This window comes from Arctopsyche grandis, chromosome 1 (assembly GCF_051622035.1).
Source record: "Arctopsyche grandis isolate Sample6627 chromosome 1, ASM5162203v2, whole genome shotgun sequence".
Classification (NCBI taxonomy): Eukaryota; Metazoa; Arthropoda; class Insecta; order Trichoptera; family Hydropsychidae; genus Arctopsyche; species Arctopsyche grandis.
In genome coordinates, this window is record NC_135355.1 from 2,911,415 (window position 1) to 2,933,634 (window position 22,220).

General features: G+C 36.8%; 1 protein-coding gene across 1 annotated transcript; it reads left to right on the forward strand.

The window, feature by feature from the left end:
* The first annotated feature begins 369 nt into the window (after positions 1-369).
* Positions 370-15,606, forward strand: LOC143913029 (zonadhesin-like). Its single transcript, XM_077432539.1, has 38 exons — positions 370-711; positions 1,114-1,315; positions 1,413-1,637; positions 1,712-1,936; positions 2,009-2,233; positions 2,308-2,532; positions 2,607-2,831; positions 2,906-3,130; positions 3,205-3,429; positions 3,504-3,728; positions 3,803-4,027; positions 4,102-4,326; positions 4,401-4,625; positions 4,700-4,924; positions 4,999-5,223; positions 5,298-5,522; positions 5,597-5,821; positions 5,896-6,120; positions 6,195-6,419; positions 6,494-6,718; positions 6,793-7,017; positions 7,092-7,316; positions 7,391-7,615; positions 7,690-7,914; positions 7,989-8,213; positions 8,288-8,512; positions 8,586-8,810; positions 8,889-9,104; positions 9,189-9,407; positions 9,487-9,663; positions 11,454-11,633; positions 11,716-11,892; positions 12,900-13,073; positions 13,148-13,321; positions 13,391-13,564; positions 13,638-13,786; positions 13,880-14,054; positions 15,410-15,606. Exons 1-38 carry the CDS (start codon positions 370-372, stop codon positions 15,604-15,606), a joined length of 8,181 nt encoding a protein of 2,726 aa, XP_077288665.1.
* The last annotated feature ends 6,614 nt before the right edge of the window (positions 15,607-22,220 follow it).

A 22,220-nucleotide genomic window follows, 5' to 3' on the forward strand; every position in this document is an offset into this window, starting at 1 on the left:
TTATTGCATGTTTTCATTTTGTCTCTTAAATCCTGTTACTTTGCAGCGTTATGGAGGTGTACCCGGATTGTCCCTATACATAAGAGCGGTGATAAATCCTATATAGGAAATTTTAGGCCTATCTCCCTTTTGTCTAGTCCTGCTAAGTTTTTCGAGATAATACTCTGCAGATACATTTGCAAATATTTTCAAAATTTTGTGATTGCGGAGCAACATGCATTTCGGCCCGGGCGCTCTACTGTTACGAATCTGTTCGAGTTTACCAATTATGTTCACCGTCACCTAGACCATCATTCATCTGCTCATGTAATTTATAACGATTTCCAGAAAGCCTTTGATAAATTAAATCATTTTATTTTATTAAAGAAAATGTCCGCATATGGTTTTCATGACAGATTGTTCCAGTCTTTTAGATCATATCTTATGGATCGTCAACACTTTCTAGTCTTCGGTACCGCTCACTCCCGTATCAATATCGCTGGTTCAGGAGTTCCCCAAGGCTCTTACCTCAGGCCCTTGATATTCAATTTATTTAAAAATGATATTGGTAATTTATTGGTCAATTGTCGTTTCTCACTATACGGTGATGATCTAAAGCTCTATTTGATTCTCGATTCTGAACGCTCTTGTGAGCTTTTACAAGATGATCTTAATGCTCTTTATGATTGGTCGTTAACCAAACGTTTGCCTCTTAATGTATCCAAGTGCAAGGTAATGTGATACTCCAGATCTAGATCTATCCCCTACAGTAACTTTCCTTATCTTGCTGGGAACTCTTTATTGAACTGGATCGATTCTACCGTTGATCTTTGGGTTGCATTTCAGAGTGACCTAAATTTCTCTGATCATATTGACTCTGTGTGTTGCTCTGCCTAATGAATGCTTGAGTTTGTCTTTCGTAATTCTCGACACTTCCATAATCCCACTGTTTTGAGGCTGCTGTACAATGCTCTAGTAAGGAGTATCTTGGAATACGCCCCTATGATCTGGAATCCTTCCACTAAATTTCTATCTATGAAACTTGAACTTATCTAAAGACGCTTTATCCGACTGCTTTATAAGGCTAAACTCCATTTTGAGACGATCGTTAGTTGTAAAAAAACATATTTTCAGCTCCACCATCATGTCCCGGTTCCCATGAGGTATACACCGCTTGTGGAGGTCCTGGTTGTGAAGAAACCTGTCCTTTGGTATTTGGTGGTCGTACGATACAACAATTTAGGTACATTAGCGGCAGAGCTACTTGCCCGACGGGATGCTCCACCCCAGCTTGCGTATGTGCGGAAGGATACACGCGGGATTCTGCTACTGGGCAGTGCGTTCTGACTCCAGACTGTCGTATGTTTTGTAACCAAAAATAGGCTATACTCCATTATGAGACGATTGTTTGTTGTAAATAAACATATTTTTAGCTCCACCATCATGTCCCGGTTCCCATGAGGTATACACTGTTTGTGGAGGTCCTGGTTGTGAAGGAATTTGTCCGTTGGTATTTAGTGGTCGTACTATACAACAATTAAATTACAATAGCGGAAAAGCTACTTGCCCGACGGGATGCTCCACCCCAGCTTGCGTATGTGCCGAAGGATACACACGGGATTCTGATACTGGGCAGTGCGTCCTGACTCCAGACTGTCGTAAGTTTTGCAACCAAAAATCGGCTATAATCCATTTTGAGACGATTGTTTGTTGTAAATAAACATATTTTTAGCTCCACCATCATGTCCCGGTTCCCATGAGGTATACACTGTTTGTGGAGGTCCTGGTTGTGAAGGAATTTGTCCGTTGGTATTCAGTGGTCGTACTATACAACAATTAAAGTACAATAGCGGAAAAGCTACTTGCCCGACGGGATGCTCCACCCCAGCTTGCGTATGTGCCGAAGGATACACGCGGAATTCTGATACTGGGCAGTGCGTCCTGACTCCAGATTGTCGTAAGTTTTACGTTCAAAATACGGTTTGCTAATTTTGAGACAATGGTTAGTTAAAAGTGTACATATTTTTAGCTCCACCATCATGTCCCGGTTCCCATGAGGTATACCGCGCTTGTGGAGGTCCTGGTTGTGAAGAAATCTGTCCTTTGGTATTTGGTGGTCGTACGATACAACAATTTAAGTACATTAGCGGCAAAGCTACTTGCCCAACAGGATGCTCCACCCCAGCGTGCGTGTGTGCGGAAGGATACACGCGGGATTCTGATACTGGGCAGTGCGTTCTGACTCCAGACTGTCGTAAGTTTTGCAACCAAAAATAGGCTATACTCCATTATGAGACGATTGTTTGTTGTAAATAAACATATTTTTAGCTCCACCATCATGTCCCGGTTCTAATGAGGTATACACCGCTTGTGGAGGTCCTGGTTGTGAAGAAATCTGTCCTTTGGTATTTGGTGGTCGTACGATACAACAATTTAAGTACATTAGCGGCAAAGCTACTTGCCCAACAGGATGCTCCACCCCAGCGTGCGTGTGTGCGGAAGGATACACGCGGGATTCTGCTACTGGGCAGTGCGTTCTGACTCCAGACTGTCGTAAGTTTTGCAACCAAAAATAGGCTATACTCCATTATGAGACGATTGTTTGTTGTAAATAAACATATTTTTAGCTCCACCATCATGTCCCGGTTCCCATGAGGTATACACCGCTTGTGGAGGTCCTGGTTGTGAAGAAATCTGTCCTTTGGTATTTGGTGGTCGTACGATACAACAATTTAAGTACATTAGCGGCAAAGCTACTTGCCCAACAGGATGCTCCACCCCAGCGTGCGTGTGTGCGGAAGGATACACGCGGGATTCTGCTACTGGGCAGTGCGTTCTGACTCCAGACTGTCGTAAGTTTTGCAACCAAAAATAGGCTATACTCCATTATGAGACGATTGTTTGTTGTAAATAAACATATTTTTAGCTCCACCATCATGTCCCGGTTCCCATGAGGTATACACCGCTTGTGGAGGTCCTGGTTGTGAAGAAATCTGTCCTTTGGTATTTGGTGGTCGTACGATACAACAATTTAAGTACATTAGCGGCAAAGCTACTTGCCCAACAGGATGCTCCACCCCAGCGTGCGTGTGTGCGGAAGGATACACGCGGGATTCTGCTACTGGGCAGTGCGTTCTGACTCCAGACTGTCGTAAGTTTTGCAACCAAAAATAGGCTATACTCCATTATGAGACGATTGTTTGTTGTAAATAAACATATTTTTAGCTCCACCATCATGTCCCGGTTCCCATGAGGTATACACCGCTTGTGGAGGTCCTGGTTGTGAAGAAATCTGTCCTTTGGTATTTGGTGGTCGTACGATACAACAATTTAAGTACATTAGCGGCAAAGCTACTTGCCCAACAGGATGCTCCACCCCAGCGTGCGTGTGTGCGGAAGGATACACGCGGGATTCTGCTACTGGGCAGTGCGTTCTGACTCCAGACTGTCGTAAGTTTTGCAACCAAAAATAGGCTATACTCCATTATGAGACGATTGTTTGTTGTAAATAAACATATTTTTAGCTCCACCATCATGTCCCGGTTCCCATGAGGTATACACCGCTTGTGGAGGTCCTGGTTGTGAAGAAATCTGTCCTTTGGTATTTGGTGGTCGTACGATACAACAATTTAAGTACATTAGCGGCAAAGCTACTTGCCCAACAGGATGCTCCACCCCAGCGTGCGTGTGTGCGGAAGGATACACGCGGGATTCTGCTACTGGGCAGTGCGTTCTGACTCCAGACTGTCGTAAGTTTTGCAACCAAAAATAGGCTATACTCCATTATGAGACGATTGTTTGTTGTAAATAAACATATTTTTAGCTCCACCATCATGTCCCGGTTCCCATGAGGTATACACCGCTTGTGGAGGTCCTGGTTGTGAAGAAATCTGTCCTTTGGTATTTGGTGGTCGTACGATACAACAATTTAAGTACATTAGCGGCAAAGCTACTTGCCCAACAGGATGCTCCACCCCAGCGTGCGTGTGTGCGGAAGGATACACGCGGGATTCTGCTACTGGGCAGTGCGTTCTGACTCCAGACTGTCGTAAGTTTTGCAACCAAAAATAGGCTATACTCCATTATGAGACGATTGTTTGTTGTAAATAAACATATTTTTAGCTCCACCATCATGTCCCGGTTCCCATGAGGTATACACCGCTTGTGGAGGTCCTGGTTGTGAAGAAATCTGTCCTTTGGTATTTGGTGGTCGTACGATACAACAATTTAAGTACATTAGCGGCAAAGCTACTTGCCCAACAGGATGCTCCACCCCAGCGTGCGTGTGTGCGGAAGGATACACGCGGGATTCTGCTACTGGGCAGTGCGTTCTGACTCCAGACTGTCGTAAGTTTTGCAACCAAAAATAGGCTATACTCCATTATGAGACGATTGTTTGTTGTAAATAAACATATTTTTAGCTCCACCATCATGTCCCGGTTCCCATGAGGTATACACCGCTTGTGGAGGTCCTGGTTGTGAAGAAATCTGTCCTTTGGTATTTGGTGGTCGTACGATACAACAATTTAAGTACATTAGCGGCAAAGCTACTTGCCCAACAGGATGCTCCACCCCAGCGTGCGTGTGTGCGGAAGGATACACGCGGGATTCTGCTACTGGGCAGTGCGTTCTGACTCCAGACTGTCGTAAGTTTTGCAACCAAAAATAGGCTATACTCCATTATGAGACGATTGTTTGTTGTAAATAAACATATTTTTAGCTCCACCATCATGTCCCGGTTCCCATGAGGTATACACCGCTTGTGGAGGTCCTGGTTGTGAAGAAATCTGTCCTTTGGTATTTGGTGGTCGTACGATACAACAATTTAAGTACATTAGCGGCAAAGCTACTTGCCCAACAGGATGCTCCACCCCAGCGTGCGTGTGTGCGGAAGGATACACGCGGGATTCTGCTACTGGGCAGTGCGTTCTGACTCCAGACTGTCGTAAGTTTTGTAACCAAGAATAGGCTATACTCCATTATGAGACGATTGTTTGTTGTAAATAAACATATTTTTAGCTCCACCATCATGTCCCGGTTCCCATGAGGTATACACCGCTTGTGGAGGTCCTGGTTGTGAAGAAATCTGTCCTTTGGTATTTGGTGGTCGTACGATACAACAATTTAAGTACATTAGCGGCAAAGCTACTTGCCCAACAGGATGCTCCACCCCAGCGTGCGTGTGTGCGGAAGGATACACGCGGGATTCTGCTACTGGGCAGTGCGTTCTGACTCCAGACTGTCGTAAGTTTTGCAACCAAAAATAGGCTATACTCCATTATGAGACGATTGTTTGTTGTAAATAAACATATTTTTAGCTCCACCATCATGTCCCGGTTCCCATGAGGTATACACCGCTTGTGGAGGTCCTGGTTGTGAAGAAATCTGTCCTTTGGTATTTGGTGGTCGTACGATACAACAATTTAAGTACATTAGCGGCAAAGCTACTTGCCCAACAGGATGCTCCACCCCAGCGTGCGTGTGTGCGGAAGGATACACGCGGGATTCTGCTACTGGGCAGTGCGTTCTGACTCCAGACTGTCGTAAGTTTTGCAACCAAAAATAGGCTATACTCCATTATGAGACGATTGTTTGTTGTAAATAAACATATTTTTAGCTCCACCATCATGTCCCGGTTCCCATGAGGTATACACCGCTTGTGGAGGTCCTGGTTGTGAAGAAATCTGTCCTTTGGTATTTGGTGGTCGTACGATACAACAATTTAAGTACATTAGCGGCAAAGCTACTTGCCCAACAGGATGCTCCACCCCAGCGTGCGTGTGTGCGGAAGGATACACGCGGGATTCTGCTACTGGGCAGTGCGTTCTGACTCCAGACTGTCGTAAGTTTTGCAACCAAAAATAGGCTATACTCCATTATGAGACGATTGTTTGTTGTAAATAAACATATTTTTAGCTCCACCATCATGTCCCGGTTCCCATGAGGTATACACCGCTTGTGGAGGTCCTGGTTGTGAAGAAATCTGTCCTTTGGTATTTGGTGGTCGTACGATACAACAATTTAAGTACATTAGCGGCAAAGCTACTTGCCCAACAGGATGCTCCACCCCAGCGTGCGTGTGTGCGGAAGGATACACGCGGGATTCTGCTACTGGGCAGTGCGTTCTGACTCCAGACTGTCGTAAGTTTTGTAACCAAGAATAGGCTATACTCCATTATGAGACGATTGTTTGTTGTAAATAAACATATTTTTAGCTCCACCATCATGTCCCGGTTCCCATGAGGTATACACCGCTTGTGGAGGTCCTGGTTGTGAAGAAATCTGTCCTTTGGTATTTGGTGGTCGTACGATACAACAATTTAAGTACATTAGCGGCAAAGCTACTTGCCCAACAGGATGCTCCACCCCAGCGTGCGTGTGTGCGGAAGGATACACGCGGGATTCTGCTACTGGGCAGTGCGTTCTGACTCCAGACTGTCGTAAGTTTTGCAACCAAAAATAGGCTATACTCCATTATGAGACGATTGTTTGTTGTAAATAAACATATTTTTAGCTCCACCATCATGTCCCGGTTCCCATGAGGTATACACCGCTTGTGGAGGTCCTGGTTGTGAAGAAATCTGTCCTTTGGTATTTGGTGGTCGTACGATACAACAATTTAAGTACATTAGCGGCAAAGCTACTTGCCCAACAGGATGCTCCACCCCAGCGTGCGTGTGTGCGGAAGGATACACGCGGGATTCTGCTACTGGGCAGTGCGTTCTGACTCCAGACTGTCGTAAGTTTTGTAACCAAGAATAGGCTATACTCCATTATGAGACGATTGTTTGTTGTAAATAAACATATTTTTAGCTCCACCATCATGTCCCGGTTCCCATGAGGTATACACCGCTTGTGGAGGTCCTGGTTGTGAAGAAATCTGTCCTTTGGTATTTGGTGGTCGTACGATACAACAATTTAAGTACATTAGCGGCAAAGCTACTTGCCCAACAGGATGCTCCACCCCAGCGTGCGTGTGTGCGGAAGGATACACGCGGGATTCTGCTACTGGGCAGTGCGTTCTGACTCCAGACTGTCGTAAGTTTTGCAACCAAAAATAGGCTATACTCCATTATGAGACGATTGTTTGTTGTAAATAAACATATTTTTAGCTCCACCATCATGTCCCGGTTCCCATGAGGTATACACCGCTTGTGGAGGTCCTGGTTGTGAAGAAATCTGTCCTTTGGTATTTGGTGGTCGTACGATACAACAATTTAAGTACATTAGCGGCAAAGCTACTTGCCCAACAGGATGCTCCACCCCAGCGTGCGTGTGTGCGGAAGGATACACGCGGGATTCTGCTACTGGGCAGTGCGTTCTGACTCCAGACTGTCGTAAGTTTTGTAACCAAGAATAGGCTATACTCCATTATGAGACGATTGTTTGTTGTAAATAAACATATTTTTAGCTCCACCATCATGTCCCGGTTCCCATGAGGTATACACCGCTTGTGGAGGTCCTGGTTGTGAAGAAATCTGTCCTTTGGTATTTGGTGGTCGTACGATACAACAATTTAAGTACATTAGCGGCAAAGCTACTTGCCCAACAGGATGCTCCACCCCAGCGTGCGTGTGTGCGGAAGGATACACGCGGGATTCTGCTACTGGGCAGTGCGTTCTGACTCCAGACTGTCGTAAGTTTTGCAACCAAAAATAGGCTATACTCCATTATGAGACGATTGTTTGTTGTAAATAAACATATTTTTAGCTCCACCATCATGTCCCGGTTCCCATGAGGTATACACCGCTTGTGGAGGTCCTGGTTGTGAAGAAATCTGTCCTTTGGTATTTGGTGGTCGTACGATACAACAATTTAAGTACATTAGCGGCAAAGCTACTTGCCCAACAGGATGCTCCACCCCAGCGTGCGTGTGTGCGGAAGGATACACGCGGGATTCTGCTACTGGGCAGTGCGTTCTGACTCCAGACTGTCGTAAGTTTTGTAACCAAGAATAGGCTATACTCCATTATGAGACGATTGTTTGTTGTAAATAAACATATTTTTAGCTCCACCATCATGTCCCGGTTCCCATGAGGTATACACCGCTTGTGGAGGTCCTGGTTGTGAAGAAATCTGTCCTTTGGTATTTGGTGGTCGTACGATACAACAATTTAAGTACATTAGCGGCAAAGCTACTTGCCCAACAGGATGCTCCACCCCAGCGTGCGTGTGTGCGGAAGGATACACGCGGGATTCTGCTACTGGGCAGTGCGTTCTGACTCCAGACTGTCGTAAGTTTTGCAACCAAAAATAGGCTATACTCCATTATGAGACGATTGTTTGTTGTAAATAAACATATTTTTAGCTCCACCATCATGTCCCGGTTCCCATGAGGTATACACTGTTTGTGGAGGTCCTGGTTGTGAAGGAATTTGTCCGTTGGTATTTAGTGGTCGTACTATACAACAATTAAAGTACAATAGCGGAAAAGCTACTTGCCCGACGGGATGCTCCACCCCAGCTTGCGTATGTGCCGAAGGATACACGCGGGATTCTGCGACTGGGCAGTGCGTCCTGACTCCAGATTGTCGTAAGTTTTACGTTCAAAATACGATTTGCTCCTTTTTGAGACGAAGGGTAGTTAAAAGTGTAAATATTTTTAGCTCCACCATCATGTCCCGGTTCCCATGAGGTATACACCGCTTGTGGAGGTCCTGGTTGTGAAGCAACCTGTCCTTTGGTATTTAGTGGTCGTACGATACAACAATTTAAGTACATTAGCGGCAGAGCTACTTGCCCAACAGGATGCTCCACCCCTGCGTGCGTGTGTGCGGAAGGATACACGCGGGATTCTGCTACTGGGCAGTGCGTTCTGACTCCAGATTGTCGTAAGTTTTGCAACCAAAAATAGGCAATAATTTATTTTGAGACGATCGTTGGTTGTATGTAAATTAACATATTTTTAGCTCCACCATCATGTCCTGGTTCCCATGAGGTATACACCGCTTGTGGAGGTATAGGTTGTGACACAAATTGTCCAACGTCTTTAAGGAGCATACAAAATATTGGGAAAATTTCTGGAAAGGCAGTTTGTTCGGCGACATGCTCAACGCCAGCCTGTGTCTGCGCTTCTGGGTACTATCGAAATTCGATGGGACAGTGTGTCCTTATTGAAGCTTGTCGTGCGTACACCTTTTTTTATTTTACGGTTGTTAATGTCAATATTTTGCTTACGGATTTAATCTGTTTTAAAATGTATCTTGCAGCCCCACTTACATGTCCCGGACCAAATCAAGTGTACACTGTTTGTGGCGGTGTTGGTTGTGGTACAAATTGTCCATCAGCTATGCAACGACGCAACTTAAATCTTCTTCAGATCACTGGAAGAGCTGTTTGTCCTGTTGGATGTACGACACCTGGATGTATTTGTGCTTCTGGATATGCAAAAGATTCCACAGGAAATTGCATACTTATTGCATCTTGTCGTAAGTGTCTCTTGTTTCCATATGACTCATTGTTTATTACTTATTTCTCATTTTTCTTCTATGATTCTCATGTTTGCAGCTTATTACTGTTCTAAACCAAACCAAGTATATTCTCTTTGTGGAAACAATATATGCCAATCAACTTGTTCTGACCTAACAAACACTGGTTGCACTTCTAATTGTGTACCTGGTTGCATATGTGCTACTGGATACGTGCTGGACTACAACGGAAACTGTGTTCTTCCTAATGCCTGTCGTAAGTAAATTTTTAGCAAGTTCAGTGGCGGAGTTTAAAAATGATATAATTTCAAGTGAAAATTTAGCGTGGAGCTGTTTGTTTGTATGTTAGTATTGTTACGTACACTGCGGAATCATTTATTTTCAAATCATATATTAGTTTTTATTTAAATCAGATCACTCTCTAAATGAGTTATTTTAGAGGGTGGTCGTGTTACAGGTGGTCAACGATACTTGTTCAGTTCTTTCAATAGTATGTCTGTTACTCCATGTACCAAAATGAACTGTTGTTGTATGGTCGCGTCGTTACACAACATACCAACATATCCTATTCTATTTTTTCAATATTTCCATTATTTTTATACTTTAGTTTAGTTATGTAATGTGCTATTTAATCATATTATAGCTTTCATTCTTTTCCTTTTCATTTGTTTATTTTGTATTTACCTTTTTCATTTGTTTTTTATATTTATAAATTTCAATTTCTTCTTATATTCTATCTTATAACCTTTTCCAAATATTTTAATACTATAGTTTAATTATGCAATGTACTACATATTTTGTCATGCCTTTATTCTTTACTTTTTAATTTGTTTTCCTTATATTTATCTTTTTCATTTTTGTAAAAATCCATTATTGGACTCGGATGTTACATATATTATTTATTTACTTTTTGTTTTTTTTATACCTATCTCTGTACATCCTGTCTGTTGATTTTTCAATTAATAAAAATAAAAATAAAAATAAAAAATACATAATTTCGAACCATTTCGAATAAAGCATACCAACTCAATCATTTATATACATGTGGATCGATGGTTGCGTTTATGTTTAGCACCTAGATGTAACCGGGTTCGATCCCATGCTAATCTTTAATGCTGCTGGTCACACTTGGATATTTGTGACTCAAAGTCGATCTTTTCCTCTCAGAGTTTGCCGATTTATCTGATTTCATCGTTGAAACGGTTCCTCCATCAAATTGGCAAACACCATCCTGCCCGCTATGTCATTAATATATGTATGTATATATATTTTTTACATATATATATACCAGGAAGGCCTAACAGGTTAACCCCAATGCGCCTTCCTGGCTAATTACAAACAATGCAGCGTTTTTATTACACAATTTTTATTGTAAATTAATCATACTCAAATAGTGGTGACATAGAACGTAGGAAGGTTTTTAGCCAATTTAATCGGGAACCGTTTCAACAATGAACTCGAAAAATTGGCAAACTCTGATAGGAAACGATCGACCTGGAGCACAAATATCCAAGTCTGACCAGCAGCACTACAGGTATACTCAGAAAAAAGCTTTTTAATCTAGGTCAACTCATGGAATCGAACCCGGTGCCTCTCGGTGCTAGGCAGAAGCTGATTTATGTACAATATGTAAAAATTTATTTACAAGTCTAAATCCATAGATGTCTCTATGGATTAATTAATTTATTAATTATTGTAAATTTCGTGTTCTGCAGTTTCTCGAATCACAGCGATTTGTGTAATAAATATGCTGCAATGTTTGTAATTGTCTAGAAAGGTGCATTGGGGTTTACCTGTTATTATACGAATTATAACGAATACGTCTGTCCCAGCGTACATCCCGTTTTCCCATTCCTCCTCCCCTTTCCGCTCTCAACCTTTCTCTGTTTTTTTAAATTTTTTATCAGTTCACGAATATGTACATAAGTGTTTAATGAATTAGTAAAAATTAATCAGCATTTGGATTATTTTGAAGTTTAAGTGTAAGCCACTGTTAAATTTTCAATATTGTAGTGCAAATTGTATACATTTTTTCTATTATTTTAGCACCACCACCTGTTTGTCCCCCCAATGAAGTGTTCACCGTGTGCAAAAATCACGCCTGTCAAAAGACTTGTACGATAGAGCCAGGAGCAAATTGTGTCAGACGTTGCACTAAAGGTTGCATTTGTGCAACTGGCTACATTAGGAATTACGATGGCGTTTGTGTTCTTCCGACCGCATGCAGTACGTTATGTTTCACCAACTCTCTATGTTCTTCGGATATAAAATATATAATTTTGTAATTTTATGAAAACTTCTTTTGCAGTGTGTCCAAGTAACGAAAGATATGGCAGTTGCGGAAAGCTGGCGTGCGAAGGCACATGTGCAAATCCAGATCCTGGGGTCAACAGTAATTGTGACACAACCGGAATATGTGTTGGAAAATGTTTCTGTGTTCCTGGATTTGTTCGAGAAAATGGAGTTTGTCAAAATAAGAATAGATGTTAAATGTCACTTTTCAAAAATAATTTAAATAATATTTTGATAGCATTTATTCACTGCGTGTAACAGGGGTTTAAGAACCTAAGGTTGTAAGCTAAGGCTTGTTGTAAGCTTTTTTAATAATATGAAAAATCCTATATAAAAAAAAAGAAAAATATTGTATTTCATCAAACGATAAACCTTGTAAAAAAATCTTTAGCCATAAAAGAGAATATAAATATTGGACTAAGACGTGTTTAAATATTTAAAATCCTTAAAATATTTATCATATATATATATATATATATATATATATATATATATATATATATATATATATATATATATATATATATATATATATATATATATATATATATATATATATATATATATATATATATATATATATATATATATTTATATATATATATATATATATATATATATATATATATATATATATATATATATATTTTAAATAAAGTATTTCGATCAGATGGTTAAAATAAATTATTTCGTTGGGTTATACATAGGTTAGATGGCTTAGAATTTACATAAATAATTTAGATGTATAAAGATACGAAGAACATTCATATGAATAAAGAAACATATGAATATTCAAGCGTAAATAAATATGTAGAAATGTTAACAAATGGTATGTAATGATATTTTTTATATGTTATATACATATGTACGTAGTTCATAATAAAGATGAGTGAGTACAATTTTTTTTAATTATTTTTTTATGAATTTATCATTGTATTCTTTCTTTTAGTATAAAAATTTACAGTGTTTGTGCATAACTTATTTTAAGATTTTTTTATGAATGAATTTTTTACTACCAGCGGAAACCTATTATTGGTCTTTTGTTATGTACTTAATTATTTATTCTGTTATGAAATTAAGACTGTTGGTTTTCCTCAAATAAAATAATATAAAAAAAAATAAAAAATAAATTGAAAAGCATTGCCAACTTAACAGTTCTATTCAAAGATGTTACTCTGATGTTACTTTGATGTTTTTCAGCTTGTCCCGGTCCTAATGAAATGTATTCCGAGTGCGGCGATGACGGCTGTCAACCAACATGCACGAGACAAGACGTGTCTGGATGCATGTCTACTTGTGGAACTCCAGCTTGCGTTTGCCAGTCGGGATATGTGAGGGACGCATCGGGAGTATGCATCCAACCTCCACTGTGTCGTGAGTGCATTCGTGCCATATGCTTATTCTAAATCCATAGTACTAGTTTGATTAAACACGTCCAATTTCCACAGCTTGTTCCGGTCCCAATGAAATGTATTTCGCGTGCGGCGAAGACGGCTGTCAACCAACTTGCACGAGGCAGGACGTGTCTGGATGCACTCCAAGTTGTGGGACGCCAAAATGCGTTTGTCAGTCGGGCTATGTGAGAAATGCAGCAGAAGTATGCACCACACCATCCCTTTGTCGTAAGCCACATAGATGCATATACATTTTCTCTAGTTTCAAACCCATTTTTATATTTAAGCTTTTTTCAGCTTGTCCCGGTCCGAATGAAGTGTATTCCGCGTGCGGAAGTGATGGTTGTCAATCATCTTGCTCGATGCCGGTAGCATCTGGATGTGTTCCTACTTGTAGTACTCCACGATGCGTTTGCCAGACCGGTTATCTGAGAAACCCATCAGGAGTTTGCGTCACACCATCTCTTTGCCGTAAGCAGGATTCCTCTCATAAATTACAATTAACACTGGTTACTATCATTTTTTTACTACGTGCTTATTGCAGCTTGTTCTGGGTCAAATGAAGTATATTCTTTATGCGGCAATGACGGTTGTCAGCCATCTTGCACAGTGCCTGTCGCTTCTGGATGTATTCCTACCTGTAGTGCTCCAAGATGTATCTGTCATACTGGTGATATAAGAAACCCATCGGGAGTTTGCGTTTCTCCATCCATGTGTCGTAAGTGAAACTTTTGCTTAGTGACTTGTCAATGTTTTTATATTTATTTGGATGCAATAACTTTTTAGCCTGTTCTGGTTTTAACTAAATCTACTCCACATGTCGCAACGATTGTTTGTCAACCGACATGTGAAAGGAAAGTTGTCACTAGTTGTACTCCCATTTGTACTACTGCATCTTGCATCTGTCAGCCTGGTTGTGTTAGAAATGTTAATGGCGTCTGCATACCTCCAGCATCATGCCGTAGGGACTCTTGCTATTTTAAATCTTTGTACATTTATAAATATTTTTACTTTATCTATGTACGTAGTAACAATAGATGAAGTTTTGTGATCATGCGAAAATTCGAACTCGAGATTTTGACTGATTCGAACTCAGAATCGATTACTGATCACGTTTAGTATCACGGAAAGTAGTATTTTTTTTAAAAACAATATTTCATTATTTTTTCATTATTTTATTTTGACCTTTTAAATTATTTTAAGCGTCTTGATATTTATTGTGTACAATAGAAATAGTGATTTTAAGTAAAAATAAAAAATAAAACCATCAAATTTAATGAACCGGAAGTGGGATTTTCTCCTATTAGAAAGGTCATAAATGTTGTCGCCTGGATCCTGTCCACGCCCCTGAACGTATTAAGCTGAAAATTTATATTTGCGTTGTTTATGTACTAACTTAGATTTGGTAACGTTTTGGTCAGAATTCGTAAACCGGAAGTAGTATTTTTTTTAAAAACAATATTTCATTATTTTATTTTGACCTTTTAAATTATATTAAGCGTCTTGATATTTATTGTGTATAATAAAGATAGTGATTTTAAGTAAAAATAAAAAATAAAACCATCAAATTTAATGAACCGGAAGTGGGATTTTCTCCTAATAGAAAGGTCAAAAATGTTGTCGCCTGGATCCTGTCCACACTCCTGAACGTATTAAGCTAAAAATTTATATTTGTGTTGTTTATGTACTAACTTAGATTTGGTAACGTTTTGGTCAGAATTCGTAAACCGGAAGTAGTATTTATTTTTAAAACAATATTTCATTATTTTATTTTGACCTTTTAAATTATTTTTATCATCTTGATATTAAATGTGTATAATAATTATACTGATTTTAAATAATTAAAAAAATTTGAACAAAATCCGCCAACCGGAAGTAGAAATTTTGTCTTGTGCAAGTATTTGCATATATTTGCGCTCAATTTATATCGCTATCATAGTTATTAGTTCAATATCGAATTTTGTTTTGTAACCTTCTTATATTCCTCAAATACATAGATAAAGTCATGGGTTGGTCACACCCGAATTTTTTTTATATACTTACCTGTGTTATTTTTTATATATGTAGCTACCTGTGGTACCAACGAAGTATATACATTTTGCGGAAATAACATTTGCCAGATAACCTGCTTCGGTCACTCCTAGCACTGTATGCACTTCTTCATGCACTGCTGGGTGTACATGTGCCCCCAATTACTTTAGGAATTATCTTGGAGTGTGTGTTCTTCGCAAAGATTGTGGTACATATAAATGCAAATAAAACTTTAAATGATTTTGATTCGTGTATATTTTTACCTCTAATTTTGTTTTTCTTTAGAAAATTGTCCAACTCGTGAACGATATAGAACATGTGGAAGAGGACAATGTGAAAGTACTTGTGCCATGCCTAATTTGGCCAATGATCCTAACTGTGACAACTCCAGTCAATGTGTAGCGAGGTGTTTTTGCGTTCCTGGCTGGGTTCGAGGATCTCAGCAAACATGTATTCAACAATCCAATTGCAGACAAGACTGATATTTTATATTCCATTATTATATGGAATTTTAGTCTACTTTATACAAAATGATTTGATTTGTAGTAAATAAGTAGATTTAAGTGAATTTGACTTTGAATCACACGGCCAATTTTAATTTTAATTTCCAGAGGATTCATCGGTATTTTTTTAGAAGTATTTTATGCCAATATTAATACATTTTGATCTTAATGCTGTGTGCCAGAATGATTATAAAGACTTTTAATTGCTGACTATGAAAGCATACTCTTGAAGTACGCGTATTCCCAGGGATATTGTACATAATTAAAAAAGAAAAAATATTTAAAAATAGATTAAAAATTCAATTATTAGCACAATGCCTAAAAAATTATTTAAAATAAAAATAACTGGTATAGGTAGTTTATTAAATGGGCTGCCAAATGGTAGACGACTCAAAAGGTTGAGAACTGTCAAAATAATCGGGCGTATGTACTAGGGTTTCTAGCCCGGGTCGACCCGGGACAGACACTCCCGGGAATTTACGGAATTTTTGTTGTCCCGTGTCCCGGGAATTTTTATCTCGAATCCCGGGAATTGGATTTAAAATAATCTTGATAAATAAACATACAACATTTTCACGACTACACGAAGGGAAATAATAAATTTAAATACACAAAGAATCGTAAAATATTATCAGAAATTAAAATCGAAAAAAGAAGAAGCCTAAAACTGATTTTCTTAACACAAATTTTAAATAATTCTGATTTTATACCGAAGAAAAAATTCTTTAAATTTTGTAATAAAAGCGAATTTATATCCTACTATGAAACGGTGAAGCGAGTATATCCTTCTTGTGTCGGACGATTCCACAATGGAAGAAACTCTTTTAGATTCAGATGAAGATGAAACAATTCTGTGTTTGACGATGAATGAAGAATTAAATAAGGAGTTATCAAAGACGAATATACAAAATAACGTAAATAAAAATAACCTCGACTTTAAAAATAAATTAAAATATACATGCTGATTGCTGACAGGAGAAAAAACCGATAATTAAAATAAATTTTTTTCGTCCCTTTTAACAATAAAGCCAACTTCGACCGAAACTGAAAGAGTTTTTTCCATTGCTGGAAATTTTTGTACCAAATCTAGAATTAGACTTTCGGATTCTCATTTAAATATTTTATTATTCTTAAGAAGCTACTTTAAATATGTTAGTTTACTTTTATAATAAAATTTTTTCGAGTTAATAGATACATATATTATGTATTGTTTTGTAAATAAATAAATATTTTTTATTAATAAAAAATATATTAAATTGAAAAAAAAAGGTATGTACGTGTCCCGGGATCCCGGGATCCCGGGATTCCCGGGAACGATCCCGGGCTCCGTCCCGTTTCCCGGGAATTGAAAAAGTCCGGGAAATCAGAAACTCTAGTATATACACGCATAAGTAGATATAATATTACACTCGTATATTTCTAGTTATTTCAGGTTTGTCTTAGAAAAAAAGTATTAGGAAAATATGTAAGTTCATATTTAGTATTAATAGAATGAACTATTTTGAGAGTAACAAATAACATTGTTTGTTCAAATTATTTTTTTAATTTTTTACTTGTATTATTAAAATTGCATTAAAATTGACTGAAAATAAAATACATATGACTTCAATAAATTTTTACTTTGTTCATAAAAATATGACTTATTTTAATTTATGTACATATTTATAAAAATATAGAGTGAAAAAAGAAAAAGTTATAGGCGTTTAAGCAATTAAAATCTGACAGCGAGATGGCGGGTTGAAAAGTAATAAAATAGGCTGAAACTACCGTTTTAATGATAAATGTGACAGATAAACGTCACCGTGTAATACGATGCAGCATTTTCAAACGTTTCTATTACGATTATTTTACCATCGTTATGGCGGATGACACTTCCACTTATATTGATGACCAAACCGAGAAAAATGGCAAAGTTTGAAAACGATCGGATAAAAACCCAAACTTTGTCACACGACCAAATCGTTTCTGAACTAAAAAGAGGTTTGTAAAAATATAAAAATTATAACAACAGACTATTAAGAAAATGCAAAAATATATATAAAAAAAATCTACACCCACTCTAAGGTACATAGTATATGTAAATACATATGTACATTCATATATCATAAAGAATATAAATATAAATTAATTACAGCTCCTTACGATCAGAAGTGTGTAACATTCTTGACTTTGATCAATGATCGATTCAATCGAGTTCAAATTAGTCAATATTTCGAGGTAGGATTTTCGCATAATCACAAAACAATATTGTTACCTACATACATACTTATGTATGTTGATTAAGTAATTAGTGACATACATACTTGAGGTATTTCCAGGAAATAAAAATAATCTCGTAATCAATAATAAGTTAAAATTTAGATGTAAAATTAGATTAGATATACACACATATGTATGTATATACATACCCGATGTATGAAATTTGAATGTGACTAACCCATGAATTTATCTATGTATTTGAGGAATAAAAAATTCAATAATGAAACATACATATGTACATACATACACGTTTACACAAACCGGCTATGAGAGCATTTTTGATACAAATTGAGCGCGAAATGTAGGAAAAATTACACAAAATCAAAGTTCTACTTCGAACAGCCGCGGCTGTTGGATTTTGTTAAAATTATTACTAAATATCACCATACATCTTCTAAGTATAATATATCAAGAAGATAGAAATAATTTAAAAGGTCAACATAAAATTTATTGACATTTTGTTTATTCGCACGACATTAATACAAGAATCATACTAGATTTTCGTCGTGAAGAGCAAATACCATATTTAAAGGGTTGGAAGAAATAATCGAAGAAAAAGCGAACTTCACCAAATTATAAATATAACTTGATATTAAGCTTAAACTTCTAGATATTTATTTAAAGTTTGGACTATTGTGGCATTACAGGAATTTCTAATACGCCACAAAGGTCAAAAATAACAGAAAAGACTATACAGAAAATAAATACTTGTAATTCATAAATACATATACATATATTCATTAAAAAATAAATACATATATTCATAAAAAAATAAAAGTTCAATATATGAAGTTTTAGTTCGATATACTGAAATGTTTTGAAATTTTTTACACCCATTACACTGTTCGACACCAAAAATGGTTCAGAGACGAGATATGAATTTTCTTAGAGATCTATGTCCAGTAAACACGAATCTGGTAATAAAAAAAGTTGATTGGCTCGAGATTCGGAGATATATGTATGTGTCTTTTAAATCGCGCGATGTCTCAAAATCTGTCAATTTCCTGTTCAAAATGAAGATTGGAATCTATATTCGGGTATTTTATCTTTCATTTGCAGTACTTTTATATAGTCGTCCAGTTCAAATCAAAAGTCAAAAGTACGTATTTTCACTTGGGATATTTCCCACTGTTAATACTATTTTATATTGAGTTTTATCTATTGAAACGTGTCTATTGAGATAGTTTTCTGGCTACACTATTTTTTGTTTTCGTTAATTGGAAGTGTGCTGGATTTTAAATCGGTAAAATTGCGAGCTAAAAGTTTATTTTATCGAGGTAAGCCAGTTATCAATAGAATTTTTGTTATGAATCCACAAGAATAGTCGAAAGATGATTTTCTAAGTGCAATTTTATTTAATTCTCATATAAAGATAATGTAATATATTATCCCTATTAATTCAATTCAGATTCGTGTAAATACGAGTAAATACTAGTACGAGCTTTTTGCTCACAATTTTAATTTTAATTTAATTAATCATCGCCTATTTAAGATTTTTAATTTAAAATAGAAAGTGAGTACGCAAATCTTTTGCTGCATAATAAGGTACGTTGGTCATCAAGAGGAAATGTTTCGCTTCCTTATTAACAGAAATTAAAACATCCACCCAGAACTAACGAACAACCAGTGGATCCAAAAATTTTATTTCATGGTAGACGTCACGTCTCATCTAAATCAGCTTAATTGTAAACTACAGGGGACAAAAAACACAATTTTGTCGATGTTAGAAGAAGTTATTTCATTCAAAAATAAATTATCCCTTTTTGCTCAAGATTTTTAATGATTCTGATATTGACATTTGCTATTTCAAAACAATAATTTTAAATATGAGGGAAGCTTTTCTCAACAGGTTTCAGGAATTCAGAAACAGCAAAGCGACTCTAGCCTTTGTTAAAAAAAAGCCTCTTAATGCATGAAAATGGGGTTATACCTGTGTAAATATTATAAATTAATAAAAAAACTGTAAAAGAATAAAATTTTTCTCCCTTTGATGTTGACATTAGCAACTTTAAAATGCAATTGGTGGATTTAAAAAACAAAAAATTCTGACGCTATAAATTTGAACGTCTTTGTGTGGATATGGAAATATTGGAGAAAAAAATATGAACTTAGTTCAAAGCACAAGTGGTCTGCTTTGAAAGACCTGGAGAAGGAAGACATGGTGATTTTTAATACCTGGAATAGTATTCCCGATTCATATGATCAGTTGAAAAAGCTAGCGTTTTCTATTATTTCCCTTTTTGGTTCTAAATATTCATGTGAACAATCTTTTACAAGCATGAACCTTATCAAAAGTAAACTGAGAAGTCGTCTCTCTTATTGATGAGAACCTGGAATCGTGCTCAAAATTAAAAACAACAACATATAAACCTGACTTCTGTCATGATCTAATTTTATGGATACCTTACTTATAATTTAATTTTTATTAATTAATAAGATTATTATTTAGTATGATATCGAGTTTTATTCAGTATGTAAATATATAGTTTAATTAAAACTTTAATTTTAATTCACAGTGAACCTATCTATGTACATATGTATGTAGTTTAAGTTAAAGGAATTTGTCTCACAAACGAAATCTCAATCGTTGTACTGTTGAAATTTGGATATGATTAATGGTGCTTAAGTTAACTTAAAAATACTAACATACTAACACACACACACACACACATTTTTTATGTCTACATTCGATTCTGAGTTCGAATTAGTCTTTGTAAATATCGATTTCGAATATTTATCAAATAATGCATTGTTCCTACATAAAGGAAAAATATAGAAGAGGCTTGTAAAAAGTCTGGCATATTGACCATGTTAAAATGCTAAGAAAAATCTTTCACTTATAACTGTGCGGCCCTTCGGAGATATTCACATTCCATTTTTGGCTTTTAAAAACCTGTACAACGAGCCTAGCCCGTCTTTCTATTTGCATCTTTATGTATGTATGTTTTAAAAAATCCGGTTTTAAATAGTTACTATTGCATAATACCCATTCACGTGTCGACATCAGATGCACCCACATTATGTATCAACATATAATACAAGGTTATTCAAACTTTTTCCAGTTAAATTTCAATTGGAATAAACATACTATATGTACAATATAATTCCATAACTAATCGGTGTATTGTGTATGTATTTACATACATATGTATGTGCAAATGTGTATCTAATGTGAATCATTAAACTCAATTAGTGAAGTAAAAATATATATATATATATATGAGAGATAATGAGAGCCTTTAATGTAGGGTTGTCAGATTTCATGCAAGTCAAACCAAGATACCCCCCACCCTCAAAAAAAATCAAATGTTTGACTTTTCTATAGATATATTTTCAATCGAAGTGATAATATTTAGAATGTCTATAATTGATTTGTTTTCTCTTATATTTATAATATATGTCAATGAAAAGTGATACAATTACAATGAAGAAACCAAAGATAGACTTCACTGAGAGGATTAGTGAAAAAATCTTATAAGGTTTTTGGAGCTTTTTCTTCGGCTAAAAAAGAGCTTTTAAAGCTTCAAATAGCTTTAGAATGCGTTATATTGCAAGTAATAGTGATAGCCAACTATTTTTTGAATGTGAGAGTAGATTTTTATATTCAATATTAGCAAAATCTTTTAGTGTTTCTATTCTGACAGTGTCTATTCTGTTAGTCTAATCTTTTAGTCTTTCTGTTCTGACAGTGTGATTAATCATTCTGAGTGTGAGAAAATAATCGATTCCAGATAAATTGATTGATGCCTGATACACATTTTTTGTCTCCTTTCTACACATAGTTCTCCAGAAAGTATAAGACAGAAACAAATAGTTCATTGCTGAATATTGCCGCAGTGTTTACCAAACTGTCTGGTCCAGACATCGACTTTTTGTTTATAATTTATGTTATATATTGATTCTGAGTTAAAAACATCTGTAGGAATGTAAAAACTATTAAACCGGGCATTTGGGCGTCCTAAGAGGTTTGTTCGGGACAACGGGACACGAGACTTAAAACTGGTGACAACCCCGATTAATCACGACGCCTGACAACCCTATATAATGCAAATTTTATAACATATGGTGTGAACAAGATAAAGCTATAGGCGTTTAAAAAATTAATCTGACAAAATGACAGGGTGGCGAAATGTCAAACATATAAGGTTACTGACCGCTAAACATCAAAATAACCAGATATATTTGTGACAAAAGTGATTTGTTAACCCTGTTGATATTTTTTCTATTAAAATTAGTTTCTATACGTTAAAGTCTACCAAGTAAATAGCATATTATTTTATAGTAAAGTGGCCAATTAAAGTTCAGTGAACTTTATGAATACTATCTAAAATAAA

Excerpts from the sequence above, each read along its gene's own strand:
- LOC143913029 (XM_077432539.1), top strand. The coding sequence starts at position 370 with ATGTCCGCATATGGTTTTCATGACAGATTGTTCCAGTCTTTTAGATCA. Across the intron at positions 4,028-4,101 it reads CGTTCTGACTCCAGACTGTC|CTCCACCATCATGTCCCGGT; the intron begins GTAAGTTTTGCA and ends ACATATTTTTAG. Across the intron at positions 9,664-11,453 it reads TGTTCTTCCTAATGCCTGTC|CACCACCACCTGTTTGTCCC; the intron begins GTAAGTAAATTT and ends CTATTATTTTAG.